Source organism: Drosophila biarmipes, chromosome 2R, assembly GCF_025231255.1.
Source record: "Drosophila biarmipes strain raj3 chromosome 2R, RU_DBia_V1.1, whole genome shotgun sequence".
Lineage (NCBI taxonomy): Eukaryota > Metazoa > Arthropoda > Insecta > Diptera > Drosophilidae > Drosophila > Drosophila biarmipes.
Window position 1 is genome coordinate 20,738,536 of NC_066615.1, and position 22,456 is coordinate 20,760,991.

Sequence of the window (22,456 nt, forward strand, 5' to 3'; positions counted from 1 at the left end):
TAAATGAGTTGGGCATGGGGAAAGGGCGGGAAAGGAGAGGGGAATCGCTAGGCTTTTTCTGTGATTTTGTGTTGCCATTTACTAGATTAAAACTAAGTAATTAAATGCTAGCACATAATGTTTGTTCTTACTCCTTTGTTAATGCATTTTCGTAAATTTGATTTTGTGTTTGTAGATTTATTGTTTTTGTTTACATGCCAATCGCGCACTCATTCACTCATTCACGCACTCACCCGCACTGTAGTTTTCAGTTGTTAAACTATCAATTATTTCCTTTAGCTCTGGCTGTGGTTAAATTAAACTAGAGTGAAACACACGCACTAATTACCGCTTAAACTAGATTATGTTAATCCGTAATTACAGCTACAGCAAGCTCAGCAGCGAGTCGAATTTCGATTGATAAAACGGGGTTCCCTTGACATTCGATGCACTCGATGCACTCGATGCACCGGGAGACTCCATTTAAAAAGCGGTCTATACAAAATGTACACTTTAAGCCATTGATTGGTCAACTCCCTTGGCAAGTAAGATAATATTGCACAATAAAAGAACGAAACTGGGCTCCTCTTCTAGGTGCAAAAAGGGGAAGATTACAAAAAAAAAGAAATAGAAAGAGAATGGTAAAATATTAAAAGAATTAAGAGGATTATTCCTTTAGCATTTGAGATCTGATTTTACTGATTTCTGTTGCTCGTTCTTTTCGCCTTTCGACTTCCCTACTATTCAAGAACAAAAAACGCTCGAAAGAAACTCTTAAGATCAACAGCTGATTTTCATTTTGATTTCATTTATTTATGATTTACTTTTTTACGCTTTTATACTTTGTTGTTTGTTGTTGCTCACTACATATAGTTTACGTTCATATAGATAGATTTATACATAGTTAATTTGCTAAATTAAACAAAATTAAAGGACACGTTTCTTACTCTCTCCTTGCTTCTGTGATTGAGGAATGTTTTCTGTTTTAATTTAAGTATATTTTTGTATTGGTTTTTGTGTGTTTTTCATGTACTTAGCTAGACTACATTTTAGAACGACTTTATTCACGTTGGTAAATATATTTATATGTATTATATTACGTTTGAAATGTACAAAACTTTACGCTTAACTTGCCAGTGCTCTCGCATACTTTCTCAACATTTTCATGCATATTTTACAGGTTGCTATCATGGTTTATTGGCTAAGATATTGTGTGCTGCACGGCCACGCCCCCGCCTCCGCCCCCGCTGCCGCCCTCGAAGGCCCCGCCGGCGAGGTCCTGCCGCTGGAGGAGGTGCTGCTGGGTGTCCTGGTGGCCCAGTTGTCCCAGTTGGCCCAGGTGGTGGTGCTGCTGCTCCAGGTGGCTCAGCTGGTGCTGCGTCCAGGCAGCCGAGGGCAGCTGGTTGGGATGCTGTTAGACCGCCGGCCAAACACTGCTCGAAAACCAGGGAGAGAAATAGGACATAGGGGTTCCATTACCATCCAGAGCTCAGGGATCAGGCAAAGTTTGTACTTACGTCACTAGTGAGGGATTCGTCTCGGGCTGATACCAGTACTGGGGCACATAGCCCCCCATCTGGGGCGGCGGATTGTGGTGGTGCGTCTGCGGATGGAGTGCTGCCGCTGGATGAGGTGGCTGTGGCGTCATTTGGGGCGGCGGCTTGTGGTCGATCCAGTGGGGCTTCTGGTCCCACGGCGCTTGCGTCGGCGGACTGAGGCCCGTTGGTGGGAATTCTATTCGAAATAAGGCAACTCATGAAGTGGTTTCTTTTTGTTGCGCCAGGGCAGAGGCCAACTCACCAGGTGAAAGCTCGGACACGGGTGTACTCGATGGCGTTGGACTGTGTCCGGGAGGTAGATAATGTGAGGGTGAGCCGCTGTTCGAGCCACCGCCGTTATTACCGCCTGTCAAGGGGATCAACTGATTAGCTTCTGGTTACCTGGAGGGGTCACTATCTTAACTCACCACTGTGCATCTGGTTGGGACTATGCTGGCCGGGATTGGGTCCTCCGCCGCCCAGCGGCATGCCGCTGTTGGTGCCCGGTCCCTGGGCCGCCTTCATCATCTTTTTGTACTTGGACCGTCGGTTCTGGAACCAGATTTTCACCTGCAACGAAAGAGGTACAATTAGTATGATCGTGAGAATGGCTTTCGGTTATAGAGCTATTAAACATCGTCTAATGCAAGGCGACATATCGAGAACCCCACTAACAGATGCACTTACAGCTATAGCTAAAGATACAGATACTAGCGCTGGCTGCTTTTCAAACCGCTTTTCAGTTGAAATTAAGAGTGAGTGCTCGTGAAAAGCGGCTGGCAGGAAAATGGCTCTATAAACTATGGTTTTTGGCAGCGTGCGACACATATTCGTGTCTTAATCGCCCGGTGTTTCGAGATGTGTTTCATCAGTTGCGAAACCCGTATCTTACGGGCTCTTGAAGCGTCGGCAGCCGAAAAGTATCTCGCGGATACTTTCGGTTTTCAAGCTCCAGCTGCTGGTAGAACTAATTGTGCGCTGAGCTGTGAGTAGTGAGTTGTGAGCTGGCGCAGCACTTCACTTTTGAAAGCCCCGCAGCCGAAGCTCCGAATCTGAGTCTGACTCAGGCCCAGTATAAATATAGATACAAGCAGTAAAAGCGCGTATCTAATGCCGCTTATGAGTATCCGAGTATCTCAGTGCCCGAGTATCTGCGCCTGCAATCTTGCACGTTGACTCTGCCATCGCGTCCACGTTGAGCCAACACTGTGTGTTTTATGCACATGTACTCGGCGTTATAGATACGATGGCTCTGGCTATATACTAGCGATATAAACTCGCCCGGCCAGACTTGCTCAAGGTCGTTCTTCGCGGTTGGCTGGACTTTTGTAGCGCCACTGAGCTCGCTTTTTGTGTGTTTGGCGAATTTCACTGACTTTGCGTTTTTTTTCCGCCCGATTTTCTGATTTTTTGCCCATAAAAACAGTTGGAGGAGACTCGGCTTTTATGTGCATTCCACCCATCGATTTCAATTAGCCGATAGCTACTGTCTAGCCAGAGCTAATGCTAATCGCACCCCAATCCCCAGCCATTGTCGGATCATTGACATTGGCAGCCCCGCACGGCGGTAGCCGAAATTCACAAACTGATTTCCATTTCATTTTAGTGCCCAATCAAGCGCGAATCCAGCGATATTATGTCACTGGGAGATACTTTTCGGCTACTGAAACTGCCAAGAGATCGAGAAAGGAACTGTCCTAGGAAACATATCTACAAAGATCTTTACATATTCAAGTGTTACGCAAGGCAGGCCAAGCGCGAAATTTGCGCTCAATGATAAAATAACATTCAGCCGAGGTCTCAAGCAAATAGTCACTCTTTTGGAAACATTTAATCAAACACTTTTCTATGCCATTTGGCAAATCACAAAGCCAAGCAAGTGTCAAAACTAATGGTCAGCAGCCTCTCAATTGTCAGCTTTAGAGTTGTGCCCACATATAGATATATGTTTATTCGAACCGTAAATAAATGGCCAAACAAGATAAGCGAAATATCAACTCAACAGGTCCCCTTGCGAACAGTTTGGGGCAGAAAAGTTTGCATGAGAGTAAAAGTGTCTTTCGCATCGAATGGCCAGTTGGACAGACTGTCAAATGTCAATCAGCCTTATGCTGCTGCCCCTCGCTCTGCGAACTCGTACCACTTTCGCATGGGCAAATATGGCAAAAAGAGCGACAAGAAATTAGCATGTCACTGTGTCAACTGCGAAGGCAACCACAACGGATCGAAGCTGTCTGCCTGGCATTATCCTTTTAACCCACTTGGATGTGGCTGGTCAGATGGTCGGCTGGTCGGCTGGTCGGCTGGTCCGCTGGTCAGTTGGCTGCGGCAGCAACACTTGCTTGATCACTTCCGCAATATGTCACTTGCCATATAATTTATGCAGTCAAATGCAGAATTGATGGCCAGCCAAGAGTCTGGCTGGGAGTCTGGGTTCCTCGGATTCGGCGGCAGGGGGAGATTACGGATGGGTTTTATGACGACGGCCAGGCGCTTCTCCTGCAGCCGCAGCTAGATCTCCCCAGATGGCAGATGGACGTGGATAGAGCTCCACTTGGAGCGGGCTTTCTAATTGCGAGCACTTGCCGTTCGAGCGATAAAAGCCAGCCACAAAGACAAAGGCAGAGACGGAGACACCTGCGTGCCCCAACCGTTGCCACCATTGGATAACTGGTTCCGCGGGGCATTGCCAAATGTGTCCCGGGCCCCAGACAGCAGGCTCTAATTCATTTGACAGTTGAGCATTTAAAACGTGGGAAAAGATAAGCCAATCCGAACTGTAGCAGGCGAGCCCGCAGATCCATCGATTGATTTGTGTGGGATCTCTGGCCGTCGGCTTTTCCGCTTTCCGCGGAAACACTTCACGTCATCGCCGCATTTTCCCTGATAAATCATGGCGCAACGAGCCGGGCAGCCGACCGCCCCCTGCCAAGTCATAAACCAGAGGAGCAGCCCTCCTCCGCCTGCTGACCCCACACTACACCCGAAAAACTTACGGCTTTATTAGCCGAGCGAGCTGTGAGTTGAGATGCGAGATGTGCTAAGTAAATAGCGAAGACGGCTCCGACACGGATGCCTCGGCTTAATGACACCGACCCGCCCCGAAAACGGGCCATGGGATAGAGTCCGATGCTCTCTAAAGTGGCTATGGGTCCCAACACCCTGGCCACCAAGTCCTCCTGCACTCATAGCTTTCAAGTACTCAGTTATTGGCTAATGTAAAGTCAGAGGACTAGAATTATTCTACTTCTGTAGTGACAAGTTAACTTGAAGTTATACTGTTGGGAACAAAATAACCCGTTTTCTCAATGTGATGTCAATTTTACGACTCTGTTATTATACGATTATTTTTGAAATGCAGAATCTGACGAACTAGAAACCGAACTTTTTAATGTCACTTTCCTATAGTTGACCAATTTTAACCAGAACATGGCCTCCGGTTAAAAATTTTCAATCAGATAAAAGTGGTATTGTGAAACCTATTGAGAAACTAAATCTAGCTAAAAGTTTTTAGTCTCAGCAAATCTAAAAGGATATTGAGAAACTATAAGAAAGAACTTAACCTGACTTTCAAAAATGTGTCGAAAGAGCCTTCTTTATGAAAATGCTACTGTAATAAATAGAATTGTATTAAGTAGATATTCTATTTGAATACAAGACAAATCCTGGCTGATTGTTTTAGGGATTTTGCTTCTGAATAACTGCCCTTCATCTGTGTAAGCCCACCGGCAATCTAGAATAGGGTATCCGAGCTTCTTCCCTTGGCGGCTGGCTATTGCAAGTGCATTTCCACCTCGACCCGCCTGCGATGTCTGACTAAAAAGCAACAAAAATTTTTATGGCTTTTCCCCGCCACCAGCGACAACAACAACGCCAACAACAATCGACGAGAGCGGCAGCAGCAACAACAACAAATGGCGAGGCATGAAATGGTCTCAGTTTTGTTGCCACAAATTTATGGCTACCAAACGGAGTTTTCCCCTCATTGTTCTCAGCTTGTTGCTTGTTATGTTCGCTGATGTTGCTGCCGCTTTGGTTTTCATTCATAAATTCCATGCAACAAGATTTTAGCATTTTTGCAGCACATTTTTGGTGCGAGAAATTTCAATTTGCTGGCCAAAGCGGTTAACATGAAAAACACTTTTCGGCGGCTTCTTTGCGGCGGTGGCTTTGAATTACTGCGACCCGGGCCATTGTCTTAGCCCTTGATTAATGGCCAGCAGGTAGATTATCGATTATCGATTTCCGATCGGCGTTTGCAGGCGCCAAATGTGGCGGAACTTCTGGTGATTGCGCTCCATTACGCATACGCCCGGTGGGTCGCCGATCGAGCGGATCACTTTCGTTTGATTTCGGCTCAAAGCTGGCCCGTTTTACGGCCAACAACTTTCGTTTGGGCCGCAAGAGCACGCGCCAGCTGGGCAAACGGTTTTAATCGCGCTGCAATCGCCAGCAAAACGCGTGCAAGCCGCGCGCGCGGCAATTTTTAATTTATGCACAAGAGAAAATCGTAAAAAAAAAGCACAGAGACCATAAAAATTTAAATAGGCGATAGATGGAGCGAAAGAGAGAGGAGCAGGTAAAAATCCGAGCTGCTGCGCGAAATAAAATTTTGATTTATGATCTTGTCGCTGAAGTTGTTCGTCAACAGCCGGCGAAGTGCTGGTTGTTGCTGCTGTTGCTGGCCGAAGCTGCTGTACAAGTTTGTTGGCGCAACAAGTGCTTTCGGCCAGTATAACTCACTCAGCGGCGCGACGGTCAGTCATTTGGCCATCCAGCCATCCAGCCATTCAGTCACTCAGTCACTCAGTCAGTCATTCATAAAAGCAGCGGCCGCGTGGCACTTTTGATTTTGTTGCCGCTGGTAAGTAAGCCCATGTTCGGGCCCGATTTTTATCTCCGAGCAGTAAAATGTAAAAAGTAAAAACCGAAAAAGTAAAAGCCAACAGAAAAGCGCATTTAATATATATTTCTCAGTGTGCGATTGGCAGCGATTGTGGCTGCTGCAGCGACAACAGCCACTATTGCGTGATCTTGGCTGGGTTCCACCCACAAAACCCAGAGGAGATACTGCCCCATCCCACTTGGGGCCGCTGAAACATCAGCATATTTCTTGCAGCGCTTCTTGGCCCAGGCCCCGAGCCCCCCGGCCCTCCGCCGGCCCCATCTCCATGCTCTTTTGACTGCCATGGTTGACGGATTACGCAACTTGCCGGCCGTAGCATTTTCATTTTATTATTGTTATTATAAACTCTCCGCATTGTCGGTGGCGTTTTTCATTGTGCGCTGGAAAATTTGTACATTGCATGCGATTGTTTGTTGTTATACGCTCCGCGGCAGCAGCAACAACAGAAAAATTTGTTTATAATTTTAAATGCAGCAGCAAAGGCAGCCACGGCGGCAGCAGCAACAACCACTGCCGCTGGGCAGGCAATGACTTCGAAACATACACAACAATGCCATGTCGTGGCAAAAAAGAGGGAAAAATGGAAAAATAAAAACGCCACAAAAAGTTTTCTTTTGAAAAGGTTGTGTTTTTTTCGTGTGTTCCCGTGTGGCGGGGCTGCCCTAGAGTCAAGTGTCACGCACACTCCATGGCTGCCCGGTCGCAGCCTCAGCGCTCAGCGCTCGGCGTTCAGCGTTCAGCTTTCAGCTCATTAAAGCCGACGCCAGTTCAAGTTCGCTGCCTAAGTCTTTCGTTCTTGTTAGCAAGGAGACGAGCCCGCAGAGAGGGACGGCACTAGCGCTGGATGGGGCTGCGGATAAGATGTGGATGTGGCTGCGGCTGCGGCTGCGGCTGCGGCTGTGGACCTGGCTCTGGCTCTGGCTCTGGCAGAGCAAACAGAAACCTTCGCCGCTGCGAAGACGTGCAACCAAAGTGATTTCCAAATAAAATCGTTGCGGGCTGTTTTGGGCAACGCCTTCCCCAAAAAAAAACCGAAAAACCGAGGGAAAGGAAAGCGGCAGCAACAGAGTTTCAACAAAAAGCGCTCCAAGGCTTCAAGGCCAACAACGCAACAACGCCTTGAATCCAATCCGCTCCCCAACTCCAGCTCAACTCCAGCTCCGGCTGAAGGCAAAGGCGAAGGCAGCTCTGGAGCTGCGGAGCTCCAAATGAACGCAAGTTAACACCGGCCGATCCGGTCCAGGCGGCCAGGCAAATTGAAAGCACATCGATGCCACGTTCAGAGTTGAAACACGTGGCCGCCGACTGCAGCCACTCTTGACCCCGTGGCAAGTTGTGAACTTGTGCCAGCTCGTGGGGCAGCAGCTACCGTGGCCCCACTGCGCCGCCGACAAATTAATTTCCTATTAGCGCTCCCTGCCGCCGCATTTCAAAGTTCACTGAGCCCCAGTGGAGCCCACTGGACATGGGGATGCAAAGTATGCGGCTGGCTGACCATTTTTGGGTCACCTGCAGTGCCAGAGCATTTCCCCTGGGGAGCCGCACCGAGCATGTTGTCCCAGCTATGCCATTGATCTTTATCAATGGAGCCGGAGAAGGAGATGGTCGCCAGTCGGCTGTCGTCCGTCGGCAGTGCCATGAATGAAGCTCTCGGCGATCCCGGCTAGATTCATTAATTTATGCATATATTGTCTATATACGCTGTGCGTAAAAAGTGAATGCGATGACGAGATGGGAGGAAGGAGCTGCAGCCGGCCAGCTCCTGGCCAGTTATGAGCTCCGCCGGCGGTGGCCGGAGCCTGCTTAATAAACAATAAATATGCAATTAAGCAAGGCCAGACAGCGACGGCCCGTTTATACGACGTGTCCCCCCCCATTCTATAGCCGCTCTAATAGCAATTAACTTGGCCAAGCTACTTGGCCACTTGGCTGCTTGGCTGCTCGGCGAGGACTGGAAGATGGCATCCATCGCCGCTGCTAATGAGAAACGCCGCTGCGGCGAGTGGAACAATTTTTATAGACTTCTCGGCTTATATAAATGAAGATATTGATCTAATTTCTATATAGCCATGATTGCTCAATCGCCGGACGCAGCTTTTCACCGGGCTTCGACCCGAACCCGGCTCAAAATCATACTGATTATGTTGTTGAGCCTCTTTGGTAACGGACTCGGTTAGCCTGGCCGGGATTCTGGCTAAAACGAGCGACAAGTGCAGCCGCATGCCAACCGCCAAAGTTAGCCGCGGCCAAGGACAAATCGAGCTTTGTACTAACTCAATTAGTGCTTAGCCGGCTGGAGAGCACTGCCTGGGTTGCCATTTTGAGACCCGTCATTCAGCGAAACGATTATCGATCGCAGACTGGCAGTCAGCTGGATGGGCAGTACTATATAGGGCGTAGTGCCCGGGCTTGGGCCGGGATGACGCTCATCCGGCCGCAGAGCGATTGTCAATCGGTTTTGCAATCGGGAATAGACTTCTTGACGCTGCTAGCTCGCATTGTGCAACAAAGTGCTGTTGTCAAATCCGGAAACTGTTCCCATGAAAGCAAAAAACAGAGAAAAAACGGAAAAAACGGAAAAAACACAACTGCTGATCGCTGAAAAACTGGCTAACTGAAAACGCCCCAAAGCAGCGTTCAAAACGACTAACTGACTGACTGACTGGCATGCAATGCGAATGAGAACTTTGCTTTTTGATTCACCTGCAAAGCCTTGAAATTTTGTAATTCTAATTCGCCGCTGAAACACTGACTCAGTTCGGCTTTTGTAATCCATCAGCAGCGGCGGCAGAATTATGATGGAAAAAAACGTATTCACGAGCAGAAAGCTGAAAACAGCAGCAGCGTTTCGATCGTAGCTGACGTACAAAAATTGTTCAACAATAAATCGGCGGCAGCATTTGATCAGCAATTGTCAAGGTGAGATTCTAGCAGATACAAAAACAATGCCGGCCGCAGCGCAACTACAACAAGTGCAGTTCCAGGGGGCGGAAAGGGGGGCGTGTTCGAAAATAAGTTTGCACTCGAACATACCAAGGCATATAGCTATACTATGAGGTAAAGCGCTTTTTTGAGCCAGACTCGCTTGGCCAGGTGAGTAAAGCGTTTTACACTCACTGCAAAATGTTAGTCATATCATATATTTAGTCTTTTGGCCCGTAGCAAGTGACAGTGGAGATAGTTTGGCACTCTGTTTAGCCAAGTCATTAAGTCTAAGAGATGAAAGGGAGGTTCTAGCGCTGACTAACTTTTTTGGCCAAGACTGGCAGATCTCTGTGATTTGCTCGCAGCTGCAGGTGGGGAAGCCCCGAAACTTGTTTAATATTTATGCGATTCTAATGAAAAGATATAGAAATAAAAACATCAGCTGGACTGCAAACTAGACTTCGGAACAATAGAAGTACGTAGAACGTCTAGGAAAGGGGAAGTCCCTTTGGAGCTTGGGAAAGGAAGCTTGCTCGGCGCTGCACTTGCCATCGCCAACCCGCCATCAACCTCAATTAGATGGCCCAATTACAATGGTTACCATACCTGGTTACCAAGTGCACCCGAAGAAGGGCACTTTCCGCACGGCTAGCCAGATTCCGGGGCGAAATTAAATGGGCAGGAGGGCGACCCCTCCAGAAATCATTTCTGTGGTCAGATCCATTGGCCAGATAATGACAAACAAAACCGGGGGGAAAAACGTTAACAAAAAAGTGTGGCGGCTAATTGTGCAATTTATATAAGCGCATTCTTTTCACTGGGTTTTGTTTTTGTTCGTCGCGGGGCTTGTAATTTAAATATTATTTGTTGGAGTCTCTCTCACTCTGTTTTTTGACTAGCAGTCGGCAGAATGAAATCATGGTCAACTGACTATTATTTGTCGCTTACACACGGTTTTCCTATGCATTTTCATTTTCACAGCGCGATCATGATAGTGCTGGCAGCAACAAAAGAGTGGAAAAAAGAGCCGAGAGTTAACCAAGCGTTAAAAGTTTGTTGTCTCTCCATTGTTGTCGTTTCGGCGGGGGAAAACCTCCAAGGAAAACTTAAGCCAAGCTGATTTCCGATCTCCCACCACTCGCAGCCCACCCTCTTCTCAGTCCGAGTCTGAATCCGAATCTGAATCTCTATCCGTAGGAAAAGCCGCTTAATTGGTGTCAGAGTACAAGGCAGGGGTGGACTCGCATTTGCTAGTCAGGACATTCGAGTGCGGCTAATTGGCAATGCGTTTACAAGGCCAAACAAGTGCGGAGGGTTGGCGTGGGGCTGGGGTTCGATATCTGCAAATTTGAGAACCAATTAAAATATGAAACCAGCCGGGGCTGTCTGCCCCAGAGCCACCCACTGGCGCGGGCTATCTGCCCAGCATCACATCACATTCTGCAGCTCCTTCTGCCCGAAAACCAGTTAGCCCGCAGCCTCCGCGTCTCGGGTCTCGGCAATAAAATAATAATTATTATTATTATCGCATCGGAGAAATCTGCCAACCAGGGGCATCCTTGGCTGGCAACCGAGAGGCGAGAGCCAAGCTTGTTTACCTTTCCGCCGTGTGTCAACAAATGAGACCGTAATTAACTCTGCCTGCCCCGCTCGTATTGTTGGCCAATAGCCGAGCTAGCCGAGCTAGCCTAGCTATCCGTGGCAGGCACTCCAGCTATGCGCAATAGTCGTAAAACTTTATTTATTTGAATACTCTCACTTGACCAGGCCAATAACTGGCCTTCCCCAGCCCCGGCCGGGCCCCTCCTCAGGGGCATTTTGTAATTTCCTGAGCGTTGCGTACGGTTTTGATCGAATCGCTGACGGATGGGGCAGCAACCGGAGTTCGAGTCGCAGCCAGTTTGGGCATTTTGAAAGCTGCCAATGTTGTGAATGAAACGCGAAACTTGCTTTCAGCACAGGGACCTCAAGCTGGGTGGAAAGGCGAGTGGCGCTGCATGTAGATGCGGCCGATGAGCCTCCGATGCTAACGGCAAGAGGAAGCTATAAATGTTGGCCGGGCAACCATTAGGGGTTATCCTAAACCCTCCTCTGCATCCTCAAGGCCTGCGGATTTTCTCCATAGCCACAGGAGGATGCCGTAAATGTTAGGCAAGGATACCACTATTATCTCTATGCATATGCATAAAAATATAAAATAGTGAGTCTATTTTATACAATAACATTTATTTAACAGCAGTTTCTCTTTGATTAGTGTAATGTGACTAGTTAGTTCTTATTGGGGCTGTTAGTTCTACACTTTTTCAGTGCAGAACTGTTTTAAGGATCTAGTTAGAAATGTATCTTTAATTTATCTTTAAGATTGGGTATTTTTCTCCATTATTTATTAAAGATCTATTTATCTTTTAAAGTTAGCCCGTTTCTTAAATTTGGGGTATTTTTTCACGTGGTATGACACACCTTTCCATCCTTTTGTAATATTTGTATCTTGTATCTCTATTAACCTTATTTTCACGCGACTAGTGCTAGCTCGTATCATCTTTTTGGCACGCTTTGTGGGTCAATTTGTGTTTTGGATCGCTACCTGCCCTCGCGAATTATGTCAACTGCAATCGAGATTGCACAAGCACTCATCTGCCACACATCCATGTGGATCTGGATCTGTATCTGTATCTGTATCTGGATCCGAGTCCGAGTCCGCTGAGCTCTTGGCTGGCGTTAGATTGAGCTCTCTTCAAAATGCAAATGCGGTCAGCGGCGACACAGGGAGAAGGGGGCAGGGAAGCGGGAGCGGGACGGAGAATCGCTGGTGAGAAATTGAGAAACGAGCCCGTCCCCATCTCTCCATCTCTGTCCGTCGCCCCGCAAGCCATGCATCATTGTTAATGGCAACTTGTGTGCTGTCGAATGTCGTGGTGTTGCCGCTGTCGTACGGCTGATGTTGCTGCTGCTGCTGTGGCTGTTGCTGCTGCTGCTGTCGCACTGCTGCTGCCACTGGGCTGTGGTGGCGTAGTACCAGCATCAGCATTGATCAAACTTAATTCAAAGTTCCTGTTACGCGAGCAGCACTGCAAAATTTCGACACAGGGAGGCAGGGCAGTGCTGGTGTTGCTGCTGGTGGGTTGCTGGTTGCTGGTGTTGCTGCTGGGTCCGCTGATGTTGCCGGCGTTGCTGCAATATGCGTGCGATTAGGACGCGGCGCGGCTGCTTAGTTACATCGTATTATGTGCCATAATTTAATTGACATTGCTCGCGTAAATCAGTAAATCAGGCAATCACCAAACAGATATACGATGTGTTGCTGTTGCTCGTGTCGCTGTTGCTGCTGCTGCTGCTGCGAACGTGAGCTGAGCATTTAAATGCGGTCAGCCAGTTTTTCATTTTTTCTCGCTTAGCCGTTGATACTAACTAGACACTTGTATTATTTAAATCAAGTTGTGCTAGTTTTTTTCCTAATACAATAAAAACGCGCGCGCTCTTATTGCCGTGTGTGTATTATATTTGATGTGGAAATTAATTTAATTTCGTTACAAGTATTTTGTTTGGCCTGGAATGCCAGCGAAGTATCATTTTGGTTTTGGGCTTTCAACTTTTGGGTTTCTCCGCGGAGTCCATGACCTTTGCGCCAGGCCAGAGCGTTGGCCACGTCTCACGTTGTTAGGGGTGGAGCAGCAGACTTATCGGGGCTCTCGGAGCCTGGAGTTCCGAGACGGAGCCCAGAGCTCTCCGAGAAGCCCCAGCCAGCGAAGGTGGGCACCGTGGGCGATGCGTCTGCAGCTGCGTCTGCTCCGCGCCTGCGTCGCCGGCGGAGCAAGTCTGCGCTGCGTGCAGCTACAGCCACAACAACAGCAGCCCATAACAAAACACACTCAGAATCAGTACACACCGCACACCATACCCCCTGTGCCATACACACACTCACGCGGGCGGACTCATAAAGCAGGCGTTGTTGATTTTTGAAGACAGGCCCGGGCAGAGCCAGAGACCCTCTGCAAAATGTTAGTGGAAGAACGGGCAACAGGGGAAGTCCACTTTAGAGAAGAACTTAAAATATTTATATGATCCAAAGAAATTGTATTTTTTTTAAGATTTTGTAAATTACCAAGATTGAAAATGATGATATTTTGATCTAATATTTTAGTTTAGTCCCTTAAATATAGTAACTATTTCTACAATTATATAGTTATAGTTATAGTTACTTATACAGTTCCCTCTCGTAAACCCTCCGCTCAAACATATCTAAGCCAACATCCCCATTTTTGTTTACAAAGAAAAGCATGGGTATATGTATATCTTACGAGTAGCCACAGTAGTTATGCAACGCTGCAGCACTACCAACATTTTTCCCCTGGCCTCATGTGCCTTTTTCCTCAGACTTTTGCTCCCACAAGCGCCGTTTTGGCAGTTCGTCTGCCAAATCCTTTGTTTCCAGCCAGCGTGGCCTCCTACAAAAATTTCGTGGCTTTTGGGCTGTCTTTTCGCCCTGCTAAGAGCCTCGTCGGAGCAACCAGATCAAAATGCGCCGATATGAGCTCATAAACACGCAGTTTAAAGTATTTTTTATTATTTTATTTCATTTTGGCTTGGCGGGGCTTTTATTCGTTTCTTTTTGTTTTTTACATTTTTGGTTTGTTCGAAATAAAGATCGGAGCAGCGAAGCCTGTTGAAAGGGGCTGCAGCCCGGACTGTACATATGCTTTTGTCTGGCGCTGTCAGCCGGATTCTTCTGGCTTTTCGGGCACTCTAAACTTTCGGCAAACCACTTGAGCGTTCTATGTAATTATTCAATTAGGCGGGGTGCAAAAAGCGAGCGAGATCGGGAGAAACAGTAGCCGGGATTTCGCTCTAATTGAAACTTAATTATTCTCCGAATGTTTTTTTCGCTTGACCATAAACAAATACACGTTGTATCTAGTCGGGGCTCATTAACAGTCACCGGATGCACTTTCAAATCAGGCGAACAGCAAGTGGCCGAGTGAAAGATGCAACTGCCAAACGAGTTTTTGCCGCTGCCGCTGCCGCTGCCGCTGCTCTTGCTGTTACTGAAGACCCATCAGCAGTAGCCGCTCGGGCAGCTAAAAAATCATAATAAAATTACCATAATTATAAGAAAAAGCTGTAAAACAGCCAGCAGTATGCCACAGTTTTTTTTCGTTTGCGGTAATATTCTTGTACCTCTTTTTGGAGAGGGGGGAGTGGCCAACAGCAGGTGTTAGAATGGACAAGTTGCAGTCAGCTGAGCGCTGGGACCTTAAGACACCGAAAACAGAACTGTATAGCACGCCCAAAAATAAAAAAAGCAAGAGACTGTGAGTACACCCCACCGCCCGCCGAAGGCCATTAAGCTGGCCCTGTGTTTGTGCAACGCATAAATCTTGCGGCCAAGCACAACGGTTTGTTTGCGCGTCCCAAACATTGGCGTGTGCATTGGGACTAGCCTCTGTCCAGGCCAGGTCCTGAGCCTGGTGGCCAAATCAATAAAAAACTTCCGTTGCTCAAACGACGAGGGCGGTTTTAATTAACACGCGGTAGGCCAAGCTGGCCCCCTCCACGAAAGCGAAAGCGGCCCAGACTTGCACCCTAAAATGCAGTCATAAATTCCGGCTCTCGGGCTCTTGGCCAACTCCGCAACTGCTTAACCCCTTAAAGGCCCGCGGCGACGGGGCACCGAGATAGACCAAATTGATTGTGTCGCTGGGGAGGGGGCGCAGGGGCGTGGCTGTTTGCTTAGTTGCCTCGATTGACAGCTGCCAGAGTCGCGGGTTTTCGGGAAATCAGGTCTATCCTCCGATTCTCCGGGGTGACTAACAATGGGTCTGGCCTTTGTTCTTCGCTCGAGACCAGGCTCAGCCCAGGAGAATTTATTACACAGCCGCCGTGTGGCACGCCCGTTCGGACCCCCTCCCGCCGAATATGCATATTCAAATATGTATCTTGATAAACAACTTGCGGTGGAGCAACACCCACGCCACCAATACAAAGTCAGCCGGCTGCACACAGGGTCTTCAACTTGTTTTACAAGTTTTCCCCTGCCTTACAACAGTATACGTGGTCTCGCAGTTTCGCAGTCTCTGCCCCCGCCGTCGCGAGCACATGAACTTTCGTGGCACACTAATTCAATTAGGAAGCCCACGCCCACTATCAATAAATTTCTCAAAACACGAGACTCATTCACGGCTCTGTTTTTGCAAAACGCTGCTGTTTTGCGGCTCATCTGGGAAGCCACTAAATAGAGCAGGGGCTTCGAGCACTTGGGTGTTGCCTGCGACAATGCCATGCCCTCGCCCCCGGCAAAAAAACGCACAGCAACTGAAAAACTTTTCACAAAACCGACATTGACACACGTGGAGCGAGAGCAAAAAGAACATTACAATATTGCACATACGCCCGAGTGGCGTGTTGTCAACCGAGAGGGTCACAGGCGTAGGAGGTTGCCATTGTCACGGGTTGCTGACTGGTGCTCACTGTGTCTTGGCTCGTTTGTCACTCAGCATTAGAGGCATGTCAGCAATTCAATTGGGAAAATGCTAACGACATGGCCGCGGGCGCAGCCAGTGAACTGGCCCAAAGGATCCTGGCCGGGGCTTGAAAGGGGTGGGGGTACTACCCTGGGTTAAAAAACATTGCGTAATGGAGATCTTAAGTTTGCTTATGCACTGGAAAAAGTGTTTTCTGTGAATATAAGACTTTATCAGGCAGTCAACTAGAGACATTTTCTTCTTTAAATTAAAGCTAATTAAGTATCATTATAAAATTAAAAAAACCTTCTTCTCACATCTTCAAATTTTGTTATAATTCAGGAAGCACAATGTTAAGTGTGCAGCAGGGTATATAAGGGGGATAACCCTAACCTCCAAGCATTAGTATGCACATAAATCACTTGATTTCTCATGACATTAGACTTAGTTTAATTATATCGATGAAGTTATTTAGCTAATTTACCGATTAAAACATTTTTGTTATAAATAATTGGAAGAAGGAATTTCAAACTTCTGTTCCTATAAATGTTGTGATATAAAAAACTATTTAAGTATGTCAAAGTAAGTAACATGGTACGTTAATTATTATAATAAATGGTATATTTAAAAACTGAACATTTTTGTAGAGAATAAAAGCTAAGTTTGTTTTCGTAGTCAAACACTAAATAAGCAGGTAATACTGCGACTGATACAAGTCCGAAGTTTGCAAAAATGTATTTCAGCATTTACAACCTATAAATGTTGTGGTAAACAACCCATGTTCCAATATTATAATTATGATCCAATATTATAATGTTACTACATTATCTGTTGTTATAAATAGTATTTAAAAATACACAAACTGATGTTTAATAAGAGTAAGTTGAAGGTAGGTCTTTCATATATGGGTTATAATAAACCCGAAAAGGTTATCGAAAGTCCTGGTTAAGTGACGTCCTATGGGATACCATGAGTACCTCTACCCCAAATGTATCTCTAAGATTGAACTCACCTGCGTTTGCGTGAGGCCCAGACTCGCCGCGAGCTCCGCCCGCTCGGGCAGGGCCAGGTATTGGGTGCGCTGGAAGCGGCGGTTGAGCTGCTGCAGCTGCAGCGAGCTGTAGATGGTGCGGGGCTTGCGCATCTTCTTGCCCTTGCCGTTGACGCGGAGGCCGGAGTCCTCGCATTTGTCCGAGATGGAAAAGTCTGCGGGAGAGGAGGGGAAAGCAAGACAATGCGATGAGAGGGGCACTCTGTAAATGGCAAATGGCAGCCTGCCACTGGGCAACGATGAATTTATAATCGGGCTATGGAATTATGGCCAGAATGGCCCTTTTTTGCTGCGTCGGTGCACCAAATGCATATTTATGAGCGAATTCCGGCGGCCGCTGGAATGCATGAAACTGTTGCGTTTATGGGCCTGAATTAATTGCAGCCGCATCGCTTAGAAATCGGCTATCGATTCGTTAAGTAACTTGTAAATGTCAACGAATTAGCCTTAATTGCTGAAACGAAAGTTCAAAGCACTCCAGTACGGTTCATAAAACTATGATGATCGGCTATGGCCACCACTCAAGTTCAATGAGCGACGACTGCAACTGTTGACGTTGCTAATTGTTCGAAAATAAAACACGGAGCCACCAAACGAACTATTATTAAATGCCAAATATGGCCACATGTGTGTATCTGTAGCTGTATCTGTAGCTGTAGCTGCAGCAGTATCTGTATCTATATCCGTATCCGTGTCTGTATCTGTAGTTTTTGGCGCCCGAGCAGGCAGCACGTGCTGCACACTCTTAATGACAAAATGGCAAGACTCAGTGGGACAGAGATGGCGGCACTCGCTGCCACCTCGGCGACCACCCGGCGGCCCATTAGTCATCAGATACATATGCACCCATACTCCTGGGCACTAGCCATTTGGCCATTGCCGGCCAAAGAATGGTGCGATTAATTAGGCCTAATTACTGCCATTATAATTACTATCAGCCTGGACACCAGGGCAGTCCTTCTAACGATCAGCTGCTTCGCAGATCTGTGGGCCAGCCCAAACGCCGCCAGTTTCAAGAGCAAGTGCACCAAGGTTAATTGGCCCACGTTGCGTATGAGTGACGAAAGTCAAAGACAGCAAATCGAGGCTGGCTGGAGCGTTGGCGTTGTTTGTTGTTCGTTGTCTGTTGTCGTTGTCGTTGTCGCTGCCGTTGTTTCCACTGTTTCCAGTACGGCCGCTGTCACATCCCCGACAATGGGCAAAAATGAATTGCTTTTCACTCGCCGAAAAGCGAAACTGCTCAACCAAAACGCATCGGTAGAGCAGCAAAATTGTTCAGCAAAATACGCGAGGCAGCCGCATTAGCAGCAACAACAAGCAGCAAAATTGTCACAGTCAAGCGCGCAATTATGCCAGAGACTGGGAAAAAATGTTCCCAAAAAACACATAAAGAACACGCGGAAAGGAGGTGCATGTAAAAATAAATAAAATGGGAAAATTGCACGTACGTGGAAGAGCAACAAAGAGAGTTTCCCGAGCTCCCACAGCTTGAAGCTTCAGTGGAATACGTTTTACGGGAAGAAAAAGCCACATAAATGTAGGAAAAGCTAAAAAGTGTGTCTTTTTAAACTGGCATAGGCATAGTTCTTTAAGAAAGATAAAACCAATACCTCTGTTTTTTTACTTGTTTTTTATCAGAATTTCAATATTTTTTAAAAAACAGTAGCCAGTGGAATTTTTTTTGATTTGAAAACTAAAAAAAATGTAAGTAACTAATGCCCAATGATGCATTACTAATGGTTGGTTAAAAATATATTATAAACTGGAACCGAAATGAATGGATACTTTAACTAAAATGCGAAAATGGAGCAGTTAATAAAAAGTTTTTTAGCAAGCTTAAATAAAAAAGAGCATTTCAAAAAAATACCCCTTAAAGGGGATAATATCACAAATTAAAATGTAATAACAGGGAAATTGAAGAATAAGCACTTTACAGAAAGTGTAACTAAAGAGGTTATTTTAAATGTGATTTACTAAACTTTTTAAATAATAATATCCGAATACTTTATTCAAAATATAACAAAAGTGATAACTAAAATGTCTACTTTATACGCGGAATACTTCCAAAATAAAAATTAATAACTTAAAAACCATGTTTTAGAAAATGTAACTAAAATGATTACTTAAAAAGTGGAATACTTCGAAGACAATGAAATCATAATGCCTTTATGGTTTCCTAACATCATTCAAAACAATAAAGTCTTCTTAGACCTAAGTGTTAAGTAATTCTACAACCGATTGGAGTTGAATTGGGATAAAAGTGAAAAGCATTGAAACAGCAGGGGCAGCCTAATTGAGACGAGTCAAACTTGAAGTCAACGAGCAAACAAAACCCGCGAAAGACGACAACAATGGCCCTCGACATTGCGGAGCTCTCGAGTTCAAGTGTCGCCAAAAAATAGACAAGGAAGCATGCTCGGCGATCTCTTCGAGGGTCCAACAAAAGACCCGGACTCGGAAGACCAGAGGGATTGGGAAAAGGAATGGGTACGGCAATGGATTACTAAGAAGCTTAGGAGTACTTACCATCCTTCGGTGGACTGGCGCAGGGCGGGGCGTAGCTGCCCAGGTGGTAGCCGGAGTAGGAGTTCTGGTGCATGGGCGGGAACGGGTAGCCGAGGGCACTGCGCGGACTCGGGAAGCCGGAGTCCTGGCCGCCCTGCGGTCCGAAATGCTGATAGGTGCTCCGGATGCCGCCGTACCTGGAATTGGAATGCGGCAAGTGCACGGAAAATAATCAATACGCTGCAAATGGAGTATGCTATATGGTACATAGCACACGGCACGCCGGCTGTGAATGAACCGTGGCGCGGGGGACAACACAACTTTTCCTCCTTGCGTGTTTTGTCTACACTTTTCACCATTTCACTATTTCACTATTAAATTCAAACGTCGCCGCTGCCGTACGACGGGCCAGGAAAATATCAAAAAGTGAGCCCAATCTGTTTCATGTTTAAGGCAAAAAGCGTCGAAACGAAAAGTTGTTCTCTCACAACAAAAAATTAGGCTGAAACTTTTGCCACGACTTCATTTACACAAAACCAGAACCAAAAAACCGAAAAACTAAACTTGATGCGGCCTAATATATCAAAGAAAAATCAATACAAATGTCAGAGTTTCGGTTCCTGGCCGTAGTTCCGCTTGTGGACCCGTTCGCTTGCGGTAAATATTTTGTTAACACTTGGCGGCGAACAGTTGAGCAAGTTCCCATGCATTATGTTCGGGTCCGGTCCTAGCGAATTGCATGAAATATTCAATGCTCTGACCCCTTGAACACGGAAACGGAAGCGGACCCCGAGCAGCAGAAACCGCAGCGGACAGCGGACAGCGGACAACGGACAACGGACAAACGGACAGCGGACAAACGGACAACATGGCGGTCACTTCAGGAGCGGAGTGAAGACGTGGGCAACTCCTAAAGGGCTGGCACGGTGCAGCCAAGCATTCCAATCCCCAGCCCAAACCTTACAACCAAGAGCCCAACACGCACAAATGGCAGAGCAGCAGAACGCGGAGGGAAAACCGCAGAGGCAAAAGGCCGGGAATGCAATAAAATATGTATAATGAAAAATCGAATCGTGCGTTGGGAAAACAATTTGCGGCAGCAAACAGTTCGCCAAGTGAGCGGTAACAGTAAATAAGTAAGATACCCAGCCCGACTTCTACCCCTATGCCTCAGCCTATATATCTGTATCTATGAAATACATTGTGACGGGACGGCGGAACCAGATAGCAGAAGCCAGAAGCCAGAAACGGAACCCTCCGGAGCAGACGCTTTATTTAGCACACGGACCGGGAGTAAACTATACTTAATTGAATTTATTTTTGGCTTCCGTTTGCCGGCTCAGCACCAGCATGAGCCGTGAGCCGGAAAATGCAGCTGAAGTGATTTTCTTAATCAAAACTAATAACGAGAGACCCCAACGCGGAATCGATCCGTAGAAATACCGCCAGGCTGGGGGCTTGCGAGGGCTTTAATAAACTTATAGAGGCTCGACTTGTCTGCTGGTGTATTACAACTATATCTTTAACAGTTGGTCTATTTTTGTCAATATATTATAGTATGTTCCTTATAACATCTCAATCAATCCTTTATTATATTTTTATCTAGTCTTTATATTTAAATTTCACTATTAAAATTGGTTGCTTAGAGGTTATATAAAAGAGATAGAAAAGTTTGTTCGACTTGAACCCGGTTTGAATTTTACTGTTTATGATTTAAAATATGGTATCTAATGGTTTTTTGTGAAAAACTAATTTTCTTTTACATTTAAATAAGCTTATTTTTTTAAAAATTAAGTTCACTTTTTCATAATTTATAGTACCGATTAGAAGACCAAGTGGACCTTTAGCTTTCATTGAAATTGGTTTTGCAAAAAACATGTTAAACTTTTTATAAACAATTTAAAGTTAAAGTTAATTTTTTAATAACACATCTTACTCAATTTCAAACAGCTTCGAAAAACAGACCAAGTCGAATTTGGGTTCTTTTTATAGATCCGACTCCGCAATTTTGGGTATGTTATCATAATTGATTATAGCAATATTTGATCCAACAAATTAAAGGGTAAGAAGTATATTCAACTGCTTTGAAAACCACTTTACAATCCTAACAAATTCCTAATAAGCCACCTAAACTGAAGGCAATATCCCCCTTTAGATTCATTAAAGAGATTCAAACTAGAGTTTGGGGACGCCCTGGCCTGGCCACCAACTCCTTTGTTCCCCTTTGGGTGTGGCAGGTAATCCGCAAATTAGATTGGGTTCGGATAAGTTCGACGAAGTCGGGCACCGAACTCTTTGATATTCGCCTAGTGGCTCCTCATCCAGGTCCCCACCAGAGCTCCCTGGCGACACTCACCCGGCGGCGGCGTGCTGCTGCAGCTCCACGAAGGCGGACTTTCCGGGGATGTTGATGCCGGGCGTGACGCTGGCCGCCGTGTTCCCGCCGTCCATGTACTTGGGCGTGTGCGGGGCGTCGGGGGCGTCCATGCCCGACTGGGGGGTGCTGGGAGGCCCCTCGTAGGGGCTCCCTAGGTCCGTGAAATTGAGCGTGTTGGCGCCTATTGAGGCCACTTTATCAAGAATTTTGACGGCTGTTTGGGGGATGCGCGCGGGAAGGAGTTTGCAGCGATCCGATGGCAATGATCAGCTATACTTGTGGGCTGTTGGTGTGGTATGGTATGGTGGTAACTGCACGTAAACAAGGTCTGTTGGCTTCAGTTCAGTTCGGCTGTGGCTCTTATCCAAGGGAACTGGGGAGCGCGTAAATCCTTTTCGCAGCTGGCGAGGAGGCACTTTTCTCGGCACTGGCACTTGTTAGCACTCTCTCGGAATGGCTTTCTCCTTTATCACTTTAACACACGGTTTTCAGGCTGTGCATACTTTACGAGACACGCTTTTCAGCTCCGTTTGGCGCTTAAATCAAATCAATTGAAAGCAATTCGAATCACTGGCGAGCCCGCGACGTATCTTTCGGATCGTTCGACGCAGAAGCGCAGAAACGCAGGAACGCAAAGCGCAAGAACGCGACGGCAAATCAGCGGCAACAGCAGCGGCGACGACTACGACTGCCAACGAGCAAAGTGCGTATACGACT

At 46.6% G+C, this 22,456-nt stretch overlaps 1 protein-coding gene across 1 annotated transcript; it reads right to left on the bottom strand.

Moving 5' to 3' along the window:
* Window positions 1-770: 770 nt before the first annotated feature.
* On the bottom strand, window positions 771-22,456 carry LOC108023003 (homeotic protein distal-less). Its single transcript, XM_017092234.3, has 7 exons — window positions 21,719-22,456; window positions 19,384-19,559; window positions 16,819-17,012; window positions 1,946-2,087; window positions 1,780-1,884; window positions 1,497-1,713; window positions 771-1,412 (listed from the first exon to the last, which is right to left on the bottom strand). The coding sequence occupies exons 1-7, from the start codon at window positions 21,847-21,849 to the stop codon at window positions 1,394-1,396; spliced, it is 984 nt and encodes a 327-aa protein (XP_016947723.1). The 5' UTR covers window positions 21,850-22,456; the 3' UTR covers window positions 771-1,393.

Coding starts and splice junctions, on each gene's coding strand:
- LOC108023003 (XM_017092234.3), bottom strand. CDS start 21,849: ATGGACGCCCCCGACGCCCCGCACACGCCCAAGTACATGGACGGCGGG. Junction 17,013..19,383: donor CGCCAGTCCACCGAAGGATG/GTAAGTACTCCT, acceptor CCTCTCCCGCAG/ACTTTTCCATCTCGGACAAA. Junction 1,885..1,945: donor TCCCAACCAGATGCACAGTG/GTGAGTTAAGAT, acceptor TCCCCTTGACAG/GCGGTAATAACGGCGGTGGC.